This window comes from Nicotiana tabacum, chromosome 11, assembly GCF_000715075.1.
Source record: "Nicotiana tabacum cultivar K326 chromosome 11, ASM71507v2, whole genome shotgun sequence".
NCBI lineage: Eukaryota > Viridiplantae > Streptophyta > Magnoliopsida > Solanales > Solanaceae > Nicotiana > Nicotiana tabacum.
The window spans coordinates 135022402-135041139 of record NC_134090.1 but is presented as its reverse complement, the minus strand read 5'-3'; the positions used below and the strand labels follow the sequence as shown (position 1 = coordinate 135041139).

General features: G+C 34.4%; 1 protein-coding gene across 2 annotated transcripts; it reads right to left on the bottom strand.

Moving 5' to 3' along the window:
• Positions 1-405: 405 nt before the first annotated feature.
• Positions 406-14006, bottom strand: LOC107765031 (DNA repair protein RAD16). Of its 2 annotated transcripts, XM_075225482.1 has the most exons (17): positions 13916-13996; positions 13802-13847; positions 12637-12759; positions 11164-12365; positions 10426-10548; positions 10277-10350; positions 9987-10047; positions 9743-9889; positions 9572-9657; positions 9097-9166; positions 3557-3682; positions 2850-3077; positions 2157-2261; positions 1912-2064; positions 1576-1664; positions 1425-1505; positions 406-726 (listed from the first exon to the last, which is right to left on the bottom strand). In XM_075225482.1, exons 2-17 carry the CDS (start codon positions 13839-13841, stop codon positions 654-656), a joined length of 2781 nt encoding a protein of 926 aa, XP_075081583.1. In that variant the 5' UTR covers positions 13842-13847; positions 13916-13996; the 3' UTR covers positions 406-653. The 2 variants fall into 2 exon arrangements, with proteins under 2 accessions (XP_075081583.1, XP_016439103.2); XM_016583617.2 differs by having other exon boundaries at positions 13802-14006.
• Between the last annotated feature and the right edge of the window lie 4732 nt (positions 14007-18738).

Here is an 18738-nt window from a genome sequence, read left to right as displayed (position 1 = left end):
AAGAGTAAACAATCATATTCATAGAAATCTTTAAGTATCCAACGTCAAACCTATTAAAAGCAACAACAACAAAAAAAAGAACAAATAACTCCATTAGACTAAAACAAACGGTGCTTCACCTTTATCTCAACAAATACAAAAATTCTGACGACTGATTCAATTGCCCTCTCTATAGTTGCGTGAAGCAGCATGAGTGCTAACCTATCTAAGGAAGGAGGGGGAACGCGAAAGCAAGGCTATCAGCCATGAAGTACGCATAAGCGGGAATAGGCTAATTATCTTTCCAACTTAACTGTGTCAAGTCAATAGTTATTTTTTATTAGGAATTACGATAATTGCACTATTCTTATGTGTTTCCTAACCATCATTCGTTAACTTAAAACAATATGACACTGCTTCCATTCGTTAATCTGAAAAGAGAGTGCAGCATTGCCCAAAAAGGTCTTCTGAAATTGGTATGAACATATTACAGTTCCGGCAGATGACAAAATCAAGGAGATGCAAACCCGACAACAGTTCCCTCTGGATACATCAAAAGCAGTATTGCCTTTCCTACTTGCAAAAGCTAGAACAGTAGGTACAAGATTCGAGCAAGAAACGAAACAAGAACAAATGAGCTTTTTCACTGAACCAAGTAACGGAACATAATCTAATTAGGTTACGAACAAGAATTTCAAGTCTGCCTCTGTTAGTTTTCCCAAGGCCTCCGAAGAGCCACCGACCGTCCTGCAAAAGCATTAATATTGAATGTCAGGACATCAGAGAGAAAAGGAAGAGTGGCCAAGTAAAAGAGAGAAGTCGGGAGCTAAGAGTAAAACGGAAAAGGTCAGTAATTTCTGTCCAAATGAGATTCGAGGGGAGATGCATCTGAGTGTATATTTTTGCAACTTATATGAATGAGAAACCCTAAACCTCCTATTCGAGCGCTCCATGTATAGCCCCATTTCAATCCCTAGCCAACCGTCTTATTTTTTAGTTGTAAACATCTCGACAACGACTAAACCTTAATCCCAAACAAGATGGAGCTGGCTATATAAATCCTCACTGATTGTCGCTCCATTTAAACTCATCAGGTCATATTTTATACAAAGATCTAGAGAGCAGAAACTGGTAAAGATGCTGTCATGTGACCAGAAGGTCATGGGTTCAAGCCATGAAAACAACCTCTTGCAGAAATGCAGGGTAAGGCTGCGTACAATAAACCCTTTGTGGTCCGGCCCTTCCCCGTACCTCAAATAGCGGGAGCTTAGTGCACCGGGCTGCTCTTTTATTTTTTTTACAGCAGAAAAAATTTACGTGATCTCTGAATTTATCTTGAAATCACTTCTGAGGGAAACATTACGAAAATCACTCAGCAGTTACAAGTCATCAAATTACTCTCTGAATACACATGCAACTACCTCAGTGAAGTTGGAGAAACTTACCCTTCAAAAACCAGTTCCTTTTTCTCTTGCAACTTTAAGATCCTCTCCTCAATTGTATTCTCAATCACAAATCTCACAATCCTAGAAATGAGAAAACAGCAATAAGCTCCTTTTCAATGGCATAGCAGGTTGAAGAAACACAAATACGCACCTGATTGGTTTATACTGCCCTATTCGATGGATTCTATCTTGGGCTTGCTGCTCCACAGCAGGATTCCACCAAGGATCCATCAAGAAAACCTAGTAAAGTTACAGAGAAGAGCAACAAGGAAAGTAGTCTAGGTCATTCAAACAAAAAATTACAAGTCCACATAGAATCTAAGCTGGTTCTTTAGGTGCACAGAGAAGATAAGTTAAAATATCTCAAATGAAACAAAATATTTGGAACCTGAACAGCAGAAATAATGCAACAATAGATTCAAACCACTTGGTATTTAAAAAGAAATGAAGAGTCCGCATTCACAGGGAAAGGAAAGAAACTCCTTACATGCGATGCCACTGTAAGATTGAGGGCAACACCTCCAGCTTTTAAGCTCATAAGGAATATCCTGCAATCTGGATCCTCGGTAAATCTTGTAATTGCAGAATCTCTTGCAGTTATAGACATGGATCCAACTAATTGAACACAACTGATACCCGACTGCCAAATGCACACAAGAAATGCTTCTTGCTGTAATTACTGATGGCAAAAGGAGGGGTAGGTGTGAAGGGGACAAAGATAAAATGTCTTACCTTCTGTAGAGAATAGTGTATCAGATCCAAAAACGATGTGAATTGGCTGAAAACTATTGCTTTTGCAGAACCATCTCTTTCAACCATGAACCTTATTTCTTCTCTCTAGAACCAAATAAAACAAGTAATGAGAATGAAGCATACACTTCACATACAAAGTTCACCTTAACACTTCACATAGGGGTTCTTACTACCATAACAGAGGTACTGTAAATATTCAAAAGAATAATATTAGAAGAATTTAAGCCAAAATGCCAAAGGATATAAATAACAATGAGACCACAAAGAAAACTTATTATTCCTCAATTAGTTTCCACTTCAAAATGGGGGCAGTATTTGATGCAAAATTGCCAAATGGCAAGCAGAACTTCCATAGACCTCATCTGTTCCCAAGTTAGCACACAACCAAGCCTGACAAGAACTTCTCAATTTTCCTAGGTGCCTATAACGCAAATTCACCAAGAAAAATCTAGAAAGACAGAAACTATCATCCTGAACTTCTAAATGCACAACATCATCTAGGTCCTATATCTGGTAAGTTAGATGGCATAGGAGTCTTAGGAAACAAATTTAGTGCCTGCAAATGATGCAGTATAGCAGCCCCTACTACTCTTTGAGAGAGGAAAGAAAATCATAAAGCAACAGATAAAGGCAAGATAAAATATAGTTATTGAAGGGAAAGTAATCTTATACCAAAGCATCTATTTTTGTGCTTGTCTGGAAATCATTAAGACGAATTCTGTTCAGTATACTTGATGACCTAAACCCTTTGACAGTCGGTTTAGTTTTCTGATCCCCCTTGTCATTTGCAGTGAAATCCACTGCAAGTGGTTTAGAACATGAAGGGCATGACACTTGCCCCACAGTTGCAGAAAAATCTATCAGACATGACTTGCAAAAGACATGTGTGCAAGAAGCAACCTGCCATAGTCAAAAGAAACACAGTTTTATAAGAAAGCTGGTTCAAACAGCAGAATAATAGTTAAGGAATTCAAAGCATCTTAGGTTGTCAAGAAATGAGGTACAAGAATTCAGATCATAAATTCCACAAGTTTTATGAAGTCCTTTTAGGTGTAAAAGGCATTCCTAAAAGATCTTCTAGTAAAAAATTGAGTGTCTTTCATGCAGTGCTGGAAAAGAATTTGCAGAAGCTCAGGCACTTACAAAAAGACTTGAGAAGCTATTAGGAGTAGCTTTTAAAAAAACATAGTAGATGCAAATTATGAGAAATATGGCCACATTAAGATTTGAAATATCAATCATATAGTATACAGAATATTAATGTAGTGCAAGTACGAACTCCATCAAATTCAATTTTCGTGAAGTATCAAATTTCTTGATGAGCTTGTTCCTTTTTTGCCTTTCTTTTCTTATGAAAGGGGGAGGGGATTAAAACTCACAACTGGATCTTCTACTGGATCATGACATAAACCACATGGTTGTTCAACATAGCCAGAATCATCAGTGTTTCCACTTCTAGCCAAAGCAGTACTAGAGTATACCACAAGGTAAGGATGATCAACTGCCTGCGGTCAGACCAGAAATAAAATAAAGTAAAAATAAAATCAATCAAATACAAGCAAAATTTTACAAAGTGATCATTTTTAAGAAAGAAGCATGCATATCATAGAAAGTCAAATTGTGTGCCTTACTACAAGAAGTTTGAACTGTTTATTTCTTTAAGGACCTACATTTATCACGGAACTTCAGAAGATGCAACAGGAGAAGGCAAGATTTGTATATAAGGTAATGTAATGGAGGACAACATCCCAAATTCAGAAAATTTTGGGCCACAGCATGCTAGAAAGAGTAAAATAATCAGAGTAACCACTTGCAATCACAAAGAAGACTAACAAAGTTAAAGCTCATTCTTGTTCTTGCATGATACTTCTTTAATCTAGGAATTAAAAATAAGAATAACAAACTCGGTACTTCAATATGAAAAGAGTTACAGAAAACACTTTCTGTGTATGCAATTTGACATATAACATGCTATTGCATAAGTGCCATTTAACTAAACAAGGACAATGCAGGATTTTGTCCATCAAAGTTAAATTATTAGCAAGGGGGCCGTAGGCCAGATGGGAATCCTTGTCTAACATTTCGCCCCACTAGATTACGTATCAGGCAGATTTTTTATGATCCAAACCAACAGTGGATTTAGCCTCTTAAATTTTTGTCTCACATAATGTTCTCCTTTTTCATTGATTTGTCATCCAAATACTGCATTCATTTATACGAACTTAAATTCAATAAGACACCATGATGTAAATATTACAGATAAGGGATGCATAGCCTAGTGGGGAACTCCCACCACCTCCAATCATATGAATGACGGTTTGAGTAACCAAGGAAACATAGTAGAAAATCCTGTTGGACTCCTTGGTACAGTGGTAGGGGGTTCATGGGTGGAGTTTTACACTTTATCATATAAAAAGAATAGTAATGACAATATTACAAGAAAAAATTAAGTACGGAAAACCATGGAGAAAGGAAAAAGAGATTAGTTAAATTGAAAGAAAGTACATGCCAATAAGAAATGGATTCAAAAAAAAAAAGCAAGACTATACAAAAATATTGAAGGTATAAATAAACGGTGAATAAAAGCTATAGTGAAAATATTACAGAAAAAAATGCTTAAGGAGGAATATAAATGATGCGAGATGGGGGAGGAATGTCAACACTGATCTAAAATCAAGCAGCCGTGGCAGGTGAAGACCAAACTGCAATAGATGCTGCGGAAGGGAGAAAAACACTTGAGCAGAGTGGACAGTAGTCGGAGAGGAATAGAGTGGCATTTGAAATTGCTTTGGTTCAGCTATTTTGGAAGACTTAGCTTTAAACATGTTGCTTGTTTGGATTAGGTCGTGTTCCAATAACCATTAAGTTGAGTTTGACTAGAAATCAAAATTAATTTGCTTTTTCAAAACTGACTTTGAGTTGGTTTCTATTTTTGGGACCACCAACTTTCAGTTGGTTTCTTGAATACTGGTTTGGTTTACTAAATCAAAAAGATTTGCTATTTGTTTTTACATATGTTTTCCAGAATATTTAGAAAACAATTGGGTAAGGAAGTAATTGAAGAGAAAGGAAGAAGGAAAAAGAAAAGAGGAAGAAATATCAAAAGAATTTGTTTTTCTCTATTCATAACTGAGGAGCATGTTTTTTTTCACCTCGATTCACAGGGGAATAGCATCCCTGAACTATAATCTCACACCTTCCCAGGCTTACTTTATTTGGTGATTGCAGATAATTTGTTCTGACCCAGACTTGTAACAAACAACAGGTAACTCTATCCAAGCCTAATTCAGAGGCTAATACTACAAACCAAGTGATCCTAACAAATGAGGTTATCAAAAAAATGATCGTAATAATTGAAGTATAAAACTATATCTCCAGTAAGAAAATTTAAACTACATATCTTGAATTGCCCCAAATAATATGATTCGAATCATTAAAAATGCATTAGATCCACTCTTCATTTTTTGAGAGAAAACAGAGGGACCGGCGCCGCCCACAATGTCGAAATGAGGACGAGAAGTTCAGGATGTGCTAGGTTTGCCAGTAGTGGCGAAGTTGAACTGCTAGTAACACTGGTGCGAAGAACCAGTAATTATTTCCGTGAAAGGGATCAGTGGAAGGCTTAACAGGTCACCTTCAGCTTATGTGGAACACATGGTTATGGCCACTGTCAAGAAAGGTAAGCCAGATCTTAAGAAAGTTATGCCCGCTATTATTGTTCGCAAACCATGGGTGTGATGACCCAAAAAGTCATCACTTGTGTTGCAAGTAAATCTGTGTTCTGAGGCCTTAAAAACCTCTCTTTGTCTCACCTCGATTTGCGGGCGCAGTCCGGGCGCGTTTCCGGAAAGCTTTTATGTGAAAACTAAGTGAAATAAAGAAATTGGCTTTTAAAATTGATTAAAGTTGACTTTGGTCAACATTCTGGGTAAACGGACCCGGACCCGTGATCCAACGGTCTCGTAGGGTCCGTAGTAAAATTTGGGACTTGGGCATATGCCCAGAATCGAATTCCGAGGTCCCAAACCCGAAAAATGAATTTTTTAAAGAAAATTATTTTCTGAAAAAATACAAAGGTTTTTAGAAGTGAATTGATGCATTTTCTTGATGGTATCGGGCCTGTATCTTGGTTGCGGAGCCCGGTACAAGTTTGAAATAATAATTAAGATGAATCTGTAAAATTTGGTAAAGATCGGAGTTGGTTTGGTATAAAACGAACTTATAGTTGAGAAAATAGTAATTTTGATGTTCTTGAGTGATTTCATGAATTTGAGGTTTAATTCATAGTTGTTAATGTTATTTTGATGATTTGATCGCACGAGCAAGTCCGTATGATGTTTTTAGGTTAGGGTCATGTTTGGTTTGGAGCCCCGAGGGCTCGGGTGAGTTTTGGACAGGTCACGGAGTGAAATTGGACTTAGGAAAGGTTGTTGGTATCTGGTTTTACCCAGGCCTTTGCAAGACCAGGCTTCGTAATTGCGAAATTCCCAGGCATGGGAATTGCGACCCAGATGTCGCAAATGCGACCCTAGCCTGGGCAGGCCTTGGTCGCAAATGCGACTAGTCCCTCGCAGATACGAAGGTGACCGAATTTTCCCTTGGTCGCAAATGCGACAGATCCCTCGCATTTGCGAAGACAGCAGGTCCTGAAGGGGTTCGCAATTGCGACTGGTCGCAATTGCGACATCTGCGACCAGTGAATTAGGACTTAGAAGCATTTTTCTTCATTTTTCAAAACTCTCTCAAACTCTAAGCTCTCTTGGGTGATTTTCTAAAGAATAGTTCTTCTCCAAATCAATTATACAAGCGAATTGGTGGTGGAAACAAGAGGTAAAGCGATAGTTGAGGCTTGAATTGTGTTCGTGGCTTTGAGGTAAGTGTTTGGTCTAACCTTAGCTTGAGGGATTAGGAGTTGTGTCTTATTTGCTATGTGTTAATTGTTGAGTACGACATATAGACATGGTGACGAGTATCTATACATTGGTGTCAAGCATGCCCGTGAGTCTTATACTATGATTAATGTGACTCTGTTTCGTATTGTTCATGCTTTATACGATGATTTTTATTGTTGAACAAGGCTTGTGGAAGTATTATTGGAAATTGAACATTGTCGAGCGTTGGCTCAAGTTGAGAATTGAGTTGTGAAGTAAATGTGGAAAAGAGAAGAGGTTTATGATATTGTCTCCCTTGCCGGGATGTTATTGCTTTTGATATTATCTCCCTTGTCGGGATGTAATTACTCATGATATTATCTCCCTTGCCGGGATATTGTTGTTATGCTATTGTTCCCTTACCGGGATATTATTGTGATATTATTGATTCTCTTGCCCAAATTGCTTTGTGATTGTTGCTTGGGTGAGGAAGAGTGTAAAGCACGAAGGGTGATGTCGTGCATGATTTTGAGTGTGTTAATGCACGAAGGGTGATGTCGTGCTAATATTGTGAGGTAAAAGCACGAAGGGTGATGTCGTGCCGCACGATGTACAATGCTGAGCCATGATATGAGTGATAATGCACGAAGGATAATTCCGTGCATAATTATGTGAGGTAAAAGCGCAAAGAGTGATGTCGTGCTTATTATATTGATTCTTGTGGTGAGGACGAGAGTAAAAGCACGAAGGGTGATGCCGTGCACTTGTCTTTGATTTCTGATTCTTGTTGATAATTGAATTATGGTGTTCTTTACATTCATCTGTTGTTTCTCTGTTGTTACTTGTTGTTCCCCGCAGCATGTTTCCCTCTCCTATCCTTAACTATAAATTTTTGCCTTTACTTTTCCGTTGTATATGAGTTAACTGCACGGGTTTATTTGGTAGTCTTGTCCTAGCCTCGTCACTACTTCGCCGAGGTTAGTCTAGGCACTTACCAGCACATGGAGTCGGTTGTGCTGATACTACACTCTGCACTGTGTGCAGATCCCGGTGCTGCAGCTGTTGGACCACAGTAAGGTTGTTGCCTTCAGTCCATCAGGCGACCCGAGATAGTCCTGCAGGCGTCCGCAGGCCTTGGCGTCTCCTTCTATCTCTCCATATTGTTTCTTCTATGTATTTCTGAAACAGCTTTGTATTTATCTTTCGGACCCCTATTTGTAACATTCCTAGACGGTCTGTGAATTGTGACACCAGATTTGATTAGCTTTTATTTATGGATTTGTATCGGTATTAATATTAGATTGTTACATTTCATTCTTCCGCTTTATTATTTCAGTTGTTTATACAATGTTAATTCACAATTGTTAAAGGATTAAAAATGAAAAAGGTAAAATATTTGGAATGATTGGCTTGCCTAGCTTTCACTAGTAGGCGTCATCACGACTCCTAAGGGTGGAAAATCCGTGTCGTGACAATAGGGCAGAAAGGACGGTGTTTACATGTACTTTTAAGATAATGCTGAAGTGATTGTGAATCCAAAGGGTGCAATCACTGGCTAAATTGGGAAAGAGTGTGCTGATCTTTGCCCTTGGATCCCAGGTGCTGTCAATGCTATTCTGTAGAAGCAGAGTTGCCAAGTAGTTTGCAAATTCTTGTTTTTGATGGTTTCTTTAAGTTTTTTGAAATCTTAGGTTTTCGTCTTAGTGAGAATTAATTGCTCCAAGTTCTGCAGTACTACAAGATTTTCACCCATTAACAACATCAAATATTTCATTTCCATGGTTTAGTGCTTTTACCACAATGGATACAGAAGTATCGATATGTTTCTTCTAGAAAAGAAAGAAATGCATTAGATCCATAGTTTGAAGGTTTAACAATTAACCAATAGCAACAACAGAAGTATCGATATGTTTCTTCTAGAAAAGAAGAAATGCATTAGATCCATAGTTTGAAGGTTTAACAATTAACCAATAGCACAGCATCAGATTGAAATGCAGGTACCAATACATTATCCAGAACAGTTCAGATTGAAAGCATGATCTTCATACCTGTCGCAGCCGTGTGAGTAGATCAAAAATGTGAGCATAGTTATTCATCAGAGTACCAGCTTGAATGTATCTGCACCAAAATAAATCAGAAATAAAACAATAAAGCAGTAAGGAAAAAATACGATGCTTATTCCGGCGCTCATTTTTAACTTTTCACAAGGTAAAAGTAGCAGGTTTTGAGCATTTTCCAGAGAAAAAGATGTAAGATGATTATTTTTCAGGATTTCCAAGAAATAAACGCATGTATCTTCCAGGATGACTTAACACACAGCAATTAGATGAAACACAAACCATGCGAGTAGTCAATCCAAAGACCAAAGAAAAATAACACAAGGAAAAACCATGAGCTTCCCCAGTTAAACAAATTGAATGAGAGAACTTTACACGAGCAGCAAACGGAGAGCAAAAGCAAAAATGACTTTCAAACAAGAAAAAAGTCTAGTTGCATAAGTAATGATTAAAAAAGATGACATACGTATTAAATTGTGCCTGGCTTTCATTGTACAGTGATGTGTAGTAGTCTTCTTCTTTAACATCCAAAGAATCTTTGCGCAAGGTAACCTGAACGCGAAAATAAGTAACCAGCTAAACTGGAGAGAAAATGATTATGAACTCAAGCAATGCGTTAATGGGGGACAGAACTTACAATCCTGGGAGGAAGCGCAAGATCAGCAGCCCTTCCCTTTTTAGTACGTCTTAGCAATATGCTTTTCAAAATTTTGTGTTTCAACAAAACCATCGCATCTCTTCCAGTCCCACGATTCCCTTGAGATTGTATGGGTGAGGCAATATACTAGAAACAGAAGATGTACCAACCTCTATGTTAGCAAATCTTTTTTTCTCAGTAATAAAAGGAAGCACCAAAATAACTATATGAATTCCATACTTACTTTATTCCACCAACAAAAGTGCCGAACAGATTTGTGGGGGCAATGTGGGCAGTCGGTTGGGCTACGACAAATATAAAAAAGGAATCAGAATACAAGAGATTTCACCAAAAGTCAAAAAAAGAAAAAGAGATTCAAGTAAGAAAAACTTCAAGTCATTGAAACATTCAATGACATATTCTCTGCTAAAAACGTAAAGAAATAACAGAGTAAAAGTAAAATAAATCTTGAGAAACATGTTTCTTTCTCCAACCAGGTTAGGTGCAAAAATCAGAAAGACGCTTTAAGTCTACCTATAGTCCAACACTCTGCAATCACAATCTTTGCAGAAGTAGTACGAGTAAGGAATCATTTGCAGGAAACGAACCTGTCCAAAAGTAAAGCATGTATTTAGTTTCACAGTACGTTAGCGACAAGAGAGCATTAATCACAAGAAACTTACAAGCGAGTACAACTCTCCTACACGGTTCTGGAGGGGAGTACCACTTAACGCCCACTTATAAGAAGATTCTAACGCAAAAATAGCTCTTGTAGTATTGCAGCGTCTATCTTTCACATAATGGGCCTACACCACAAAATGCAATAAGTTAGCAAACAGAGAATAGAATGCACATGCTTCACTATGAAGACCAAAATTAACATTACCTAGTCAAAAAAGAAAAATTAGGGTAGGATTCCCAAACTAGATTGCACATAAAACTTTCATATCATGAGCAATTGAGCATTGCAATGTGCTTTAGGACAATGACAAACATTTTTCATTCTCTCTTTATTCTAAAGGATGAACACGTAAAGCCTTGTATAATATGTGCTAGCTTTCACCCAGAGTGTTAAAGCAGTTAGCTAAATCAGATCCATATGCACCACGCCGATCTTCATTCTCTAGCTCCTTAAAAAATCACCATTTTGATCCCCAGATTTCCACCTTTACATACTTTATGAATAGCTTGATTGTCTGGAAGAAAACTGGTATTGGAACTACAACTTACCAATATAGGAGGATGAATGCTTACAGGAAGAAAGTGAAAGAAAAACAAATGAGAACCATATCTAGGGAAACCAACAAGTTTCATGAACATCAGAGAAAATTATAAATGTGAACTTCACGAAGATGCCAACCAAAGAAAGCGAATTATCTAAACGAATGTGCAAGTCTATGACTCTATTTAGGCATGATTACCTCATCCAAAATGATACGGTTCCATTTTACAGAGTGCAAAATTGACTTCCTCGTGATCATATCTTGATCAACACCGGCTGCATCATCAATAGAACTGGCATCTGTCTTGATCTTGCGCTTCACACCCTTCCCACGACCTCTTTTACTACCTGTCTCAATCTCTGAATCACTGTCTGTCTTAGCCTTGCCTTTAATAGATTCTTTTTTCAGCTTTGACGTCTTTCCTCCAGGTTTTGACTTCTTCCTCTCCTGCTTTAATTGCTTAGCAGTTCTAACAGCATCTGGTCCACAGAAGTATCTCTGGTGAACAGACAACTTTTGTTCATAAAAAGATTTTCCACACCACTGACATTTTTCTTTTGGTGGCATCACATTTTTCCTATACTCAGCCTCCACTGTGGAGTATGTGGTGATAACAAAATCATATTCTGCGAATTTGTGGATATTTTTCTCCCTGTTTGCACCATGATAAACAAGAATTTTGTTGCTTCCTTTAGTGGTAAAGCGGTCAATCTCACTGACCCACTGAATCACAGCAACAACAGGACATATAACAAGAGTTCCTTTCACTGCTGGGAGCTCCTGGGAAGTACAAGGGGCAGATGGCAGTAAACTGGATTCAGAAATTGCTTGCCCTAATTCGCGTTTAGCAAGCACAAGAGCTATGGCTTGAACAGTCTTTCCCATCCCCATCTCATCGGCAAGAATACCGCCTCTAGCAGTAGATTCTTCTTGCTTCAATGCCCAAGCCAACCACTCTTTCTGGTACCTCAGCAACGGCATAAGCAAATCAGATGGTGTCTCAGCAGTATCATTCACCAACCCGTTCTGACAATCCAAGTCTAAATCATTTGTATAGTTTTCAGCCATCCACCGATCATTCTCTTCTTCCCAGATCTCCCACATCAAAGTGGGTCTCTTCTTTTTATTCTTGTCGCGGTTCTTCTTCCTATCCTCTATCCTCCCCATCAATAGACGGTAGCCACTATCTACTTCAACCCCACATCCTACTTCATTCATCATCCTATCTACATGCTCCTCTTCTACCTGCTCTTCGTTTGATTTGATATTCTTACTGCCCCTCTTTCTAGAGGATCCCACTTTCCTTCTTTTTATTATATTGGACAAAACTTCCTCGCTGAAATCATTATCAAGAACTCCATTAGTTTGGGCTACCCTCAACAAATTAAATATATCTTCGTCTGCAAAGACAATGAAACAAATTAGTACAATCATATAATTAACCGCCCATGTGCTATTCAAAGGCACATCCATGTTTGTCTGCATGAGCTCTAAAAGTAGCCCAATAGGAAATATGTAAGTATCATGCATCAGCGAAAAGAAAATCCCAGCATGCTATTAAAATGTCTCTGTAGTCGCAACAATTAGAAAAGACCAAATTGAGGACATGTCAATTCCGTCTTGTAAACTGGTAAAATTTGCATGAAGAATAAAAGTTACATGGAATAATACCTTCGTCACTGCTTCCGATGTAATCTGAATCCGAAGACATAGGAAGAAAACCATCCTCATTATCCTCTTTTTTTGATGAGCTATCCTCATCAGAGCTATCCTGATATTGGTAGTTTCCTTCTCCTACTTTCACAATTCACATTCAAGTCCAACCACATCATTTACCTTATATACAAACACATACATATAGGATATAGATATGTATAACACATGCCATGTAACAGAAATGCTTTATCACACAAAGGGTAGCCTGGTGCACTAAACACCCGCTATCCGCAGGTCTAGGGAAGGGTTGGAGTGCTATGCACACAGAGGTTGCTTCCGCGACTTGAACCCGTTACCTCCAGATCACTGGGCGGCAACGTTTATCATTGTGCCAAGGCTCCCTTTCAAATGCTTTATCACACACCAAAAAAATTAAAAATGAAATTTTTTAAACAAAATAGGTCCATTTGTTTCTGAGGATGAGGACAAACTCAAAAAAGACCTCCTTTTGAAAAATTACAGAAGATAACCATCCCAGTTCAGTCAATCAACCCCTTGATCCTTAATCACAAGTCAGTTAGGGTCAAACATTTTTTTACTATAATGGTGGTGTAGGACATGCTTGACTAATCTCCAGATACCTGCTACCTCCTATCAACACAGGTACCATCAACACAAGTACCAGGAAACTCTATCCACGAGGTTTGGGAATGTAAATAAAAAGGATTTTTAATCACGCAATCAGTAAAGATCCACTCCAACTCTTCAACTGCCAAGTCACCTCACTTGGGGATATATATATATCAGTTCCTCTTATTCACATCCATTCCATTTCAAGACTAAATTTGAAACAAAAAAGAAAAAAATGGAATTTTTGGAACAAAATAGACTCATGCGTTTCTATGGATTGGGGCAAACAGAAAACAGAACTTCCTTAACCCTTAATCATTAATCACAAATCAACCCTTATTACTTATATATCAATTTCTCTGTGCACATCCATTTCATTTCTAAGACTAAATAATTTCCATTTTGCTCGAGCAATCAGTAAAAATTCCAAGAAAAAAAACTAAAAATAAGAAAAAACACCAAAAGAAAAAGGAAAAGTGTATGATCGCACATGTATAGATAGAGTACTAGAAATAAAAAAAGGGAGTGAAAGAAAAGATTTTGAGCGAACCTTTGATCGAAGACGAAGGACGGAAAGAACGGAGCTTCATTTTTCACTGAAATGGAAGAGATAAATACGTAGAAATTAGGGTTTTTGCAAGGGAAAAGGGGCCGAAACACTTACAACGGTTGTGACTCCTGACTAGTGTCCCTTTTCCCTGGGGAGAGAGAGAGAGAGAAAAAGAGTGTGTTGAGAACAGAAGAATGAGAAGGAAGTTGTGCGGCGGGAAAGCATATTTATAATGCAGGAAATTAATCTATACTCTATTAAAAAGGCACGAAGGTTCGACTTTTTTACCTTTTTAAAATTAAAATAGTGTTCACATTAGATAAAATAATCATTTAATTATTTTTCTAATATTAAAAATAGTCATTTAATTAATTCCCTACTATTTAGGAATAGTTATTTAATTATTATTCCTATAATACTTATAATTGACACACATACTAGGAAACATTTTCATTCTCTACACAATATGAAGTTTTCGTCCAACTCTATATTTAGGAGTATTATTAAATTTTTCTTTCTAATTTAGGAGGATCTTTTTTAGTTAATAAAAATTTGTCCAATTTACACACAATAGGAAGGTTTCAGCTTTTCTTTAGTTAATAAAATTTTAACTAATTCACATGCTAGGAAACTTTTGATACTTTCAACTATATTTAAATTTAGGAGTATTAAAATTTCACATTTGAAAAGTTCTTAAATTTTGACTAACTCATGCACACACTAGGAAAGTTTTGATATAAATTTTTGACACTGAATTTTTTATAACTATATTAGATGAAGACAAGCTCTTTGAAAACTTATAAGAGTCTTTTTTTTTTAATAAAAAATTCACCCAATTTTATATACGCCTGTAATTCTATAAAAAGAAGTTACAATTTCACATTTTCATCATCATAATTTTGCTTTGTTGGAGCAACAGCTACAAAATTAAGGGTTTCAGATTTTCTTTCTTTGAGCAAATTTTTAATAAGCAGTTGAATTTTGCATTCATGTATTTGTATTAGTAGTTGAATTTTGCATGCACGTATTTAACCAATACATCTTATTTTGTTGATCTGGATTGTAAAGCTTGGTTGAATAGAATCCTTTTTGTATTAGACTGTATGCTTTAACTTTTAGTCAAGTTATTTATTTTACTATTTTTTATGCTCTTATTTGGACCTTTTTTCTCCGTTTTTAGTTGCTTTTAATAGTTCTTATATTGGACAAAACTGTATTAAATTATTTTTCTTAAAATTTTAAGATTTTGCAATTAACTAAAATTTTAGTTATAATTTTTTTATTTGAACTACGTAGGAAGTCCTAATATTTAATACTCTAAAATCAATTAAGATTTTACCTTATGAAATTTTTAAAAATAATTTATTCAATTGGAACTAAAAAGCACGAAGGCCCTAAACAAAATGTCGTTTGTCTTTTTTACCTTCTAAATATAAAGTTCACACTAGATAAAACAGTCATTTAATTATTTCTCTAATAATTAAAAATATTTTGTTTAATAGATTTCCTAATATTTAGGAATACTCATTTAATTATTCTCCTACTATTTAAGACTTTAATTTTTCTATTCCTTTTAGATCTACAAGTCGTGCCTTTACAAATCCATGTAGATTTAGTAGTATTAAATTTTATGAACTTTCAATTACCACTAGGAAAATTTCTAAAACTTTATACCACTTATATGTTTAAGATGTTCTTTTAATAAAATTGTCGTCACTTTCAAATTTCATTTAATTTTAGACTTATGATGGTTTTTCACTTTCTATCTCCACTTAAATTTAGCAGTATTCAATTTTAAACACAATTTATCCTAGGAAAGTAACCACTTTGTAACTCCTTTTAGTTTTAGGAGGCCTTTTAAATAAAATTTTGACTCAATTAAATTTCAAGCACTTTCGTTTTATACTAGGAAAGTTTCGATCACTTTGTACTCATTTTAGATTAATTTTTTATAAGTTATTAGGTAAAAAAATAAGTACTTTGAACTCCTTTTTGTTTTAGGAGTCTCTATTTTTTTAAAATCTTTATTTATTTTAACTATATATAATTTTACCTTACATAAATTTTTTCCTGTTTCAGTTATATATGTAATGCTTCTATAAAAGAAGCTTTACTATTCTACTGTTTTTATCATCGAAACTTACACAATTTTACTTTAGGAAGTGTCAAAAAATTTGCACCGAACAAAATAGTTATTTAATTATTTTTTGAATATTTAGGACTTTAATTGTTTCTTAAATATTTAGGACGTCAAAATTAATTAAGTTTATGTATTAAATTTTTTTCTATTCTGATTATGTACTATACCTTATTTGTAAAAAAAAAATCACGTTTTTAAATTTAGATGCTTAAAATTCATATATTACAAATTCAAATTAGGACTTCCAAGTTCCAAGGCACGTAGGCCATATGCCTTGAAATCATACTTTTAGCTTCGAACATCAATTTTAGGTTCAAGGGTCTTAATTATTATAGTTTTAAAACTTTCAAAGCGGGTAGACACAAAATATAGTTTCACCTTTTAATCAAATATTATTCCTCTGATATTTTTATATAATAAAGCAAGTATTAGAACAAACTAAAGGAAAAACTACTAGAATAGATCAAATTCCTAAACATGATTGACACAATTATCATTTAAAACTTATAATTTTTTATTAATTCTTATATTATAACGTAAACACATCTTTTGAATAATATTTATGTTATTTTTAGAAGATTATTCTCATTAATACGAGGTAACACCCAGCGAACGTACAATAAGATGCAACACGTACTTCCCATCTATTGATACTATATTAAAAGCAAGAAGCTCTTTAGCAAAATTTTATTTGCATTTTTTATCCTTTAAAATAGCTTTCATATTAGTCAAAGCTATAATTTAATTAATTCTATTATCTAAATTTTTAAAATCAAATAAAATTTTAATTATTAAAACTTATTTTTTTCTTATTTTAACTATATAGAAACTCCTAATATTTAGAACTACATCGTTAAATTTTCTTTCACATATTTGACATAAAACTTTACTCTCCAAAATATTGTTACTATAGTTTTTTTATCTAACATTAAATGTACATACAATATTTTATTCCTATGATTAATATTTTTTTAGTAATTTACATGTATTTTTTCCCACAATAATATACATGCATATTTACTTTTAATATTCTTTGCTAAAATATTTGGCATTTTAGTAAATGCATCATAACAAACTTAATCAAATCATTTATCGTTGTAGGTCCAATTATTGTAACTCTAACTATCGCATTAACTTAATAAACAAATGTTTGCGTCTACTTTAATGTCCATTACAATTTTACATAACTTGTTCTTTTATATAAATTTTAATTGATTGACGCGATAAACACGTGCAACGCACGTACCCTAAAGCTAGTAAGGACAAAGGCTAGGACCACTATTGGGCGATGTAGAAAGGTAAAAACATTAACTCTTATACTCATCTTAATTAAAGGTTCGGATTTATGTCTATGTTCTAAAAATGAAGAATATACATAGAGAATTAAGTTTGTGAAAGTAAACAATTATTATAATTATTATTCTTTCACGAAGAATACAAAATTATGAAAAATTATACATTAGTTGCAAATAAAGTTTAATTAATCTGGTAGATTTATATTATATTTGAAGTTCTTTTTTATCTATTTAGTGATTTTATAATAGTAGAAGTAACCACAACATACAATGTTAGAAAACCTTAAACTACTGTAACATGTCTAACTGATGCATAACGACAGAGACTTGCAAAGAAGATTCAACAAGATGTAAGTTTGAAAAGAAAAATTAATTCAACTAAAGTAACAATTTCTTTGCATTATTGAAATAAAACGATTGGAATTGAAACGTAATTGATTAATTGATATAGGTGTAGTTTGAATGAAAATACATGCACTCGCTATTAACAATGTGCAAATTCTTTTCTTCTTTTCTTGGATTGCGTTGAGAGTGGCTCTTTGTTTAGTTGTCTTGGAATTGACATGAATGTCAAGTGTCGTGCTCAAGAAGCTTTGCAATGTGACAGTGTGGAAATCAATTAGTAAATAGTGAAAAGTGAAAACCTCTGCCTAAGGTTGTACCATACCATTGAATTTCATTCAGATAATCCTTCGTGTAAATATTATTAGCTAAAATGTCGTATTAATTAGTACTCCGTTATTTAATTCACTAGTTATGTTGTTCATTTAAATAATTGATTTGTCATTGATCGTTGTTATTTCTTATGAACGAATAAATTTATCTTTAAAGACAAAATTGAAAATTAATTTTACAAATTAATCTAATGATTATGATCGAATTTAGTATTTTGTTTACCTTATGTTATTACTTTTTCAGATTTTGTTTTACCAATAATTATATATATATATATATATATATATATATATATATCATCTACAAAGATAAAATTGAGATTTGATTTTAAAAACCAATCTACAAATATGATCGAATTTCGTAAATATTTTGTTACTTATAAATAATTGGTAAGTTTTTTATTTTTTCTGAAAAGCGTATTTAGAAGGACAGAAGCGAGATTTGATTTTAAAAATCATTCTATAATTATGATCGTATTTAGTATTTTATTTATCAGTTATATTGTTACTTTTAAGTAGTTGGTATGTCATTGATATTTGTTTTTCCATTTCTTATGAGCAAACGTGCTTATCTACAAAGACAAAATCGAAATCTGATTTTACAAATAAATATATGATTATGAATTAATTTAGTATTTAATTTACCAGTTTTGTTGTTACTTTAAAATAATTATCTTTGTTACTACTTTTTATGAAAAAATTATTTATCTATAATGACAAAATTGATATTTTATTTTACAAACAAATCCACAATTATGATCGAATTTAGTATTTTATTTATTAATTATATTGTTAATTTTTTGATCACGAAAGGTTATAGTACTATAT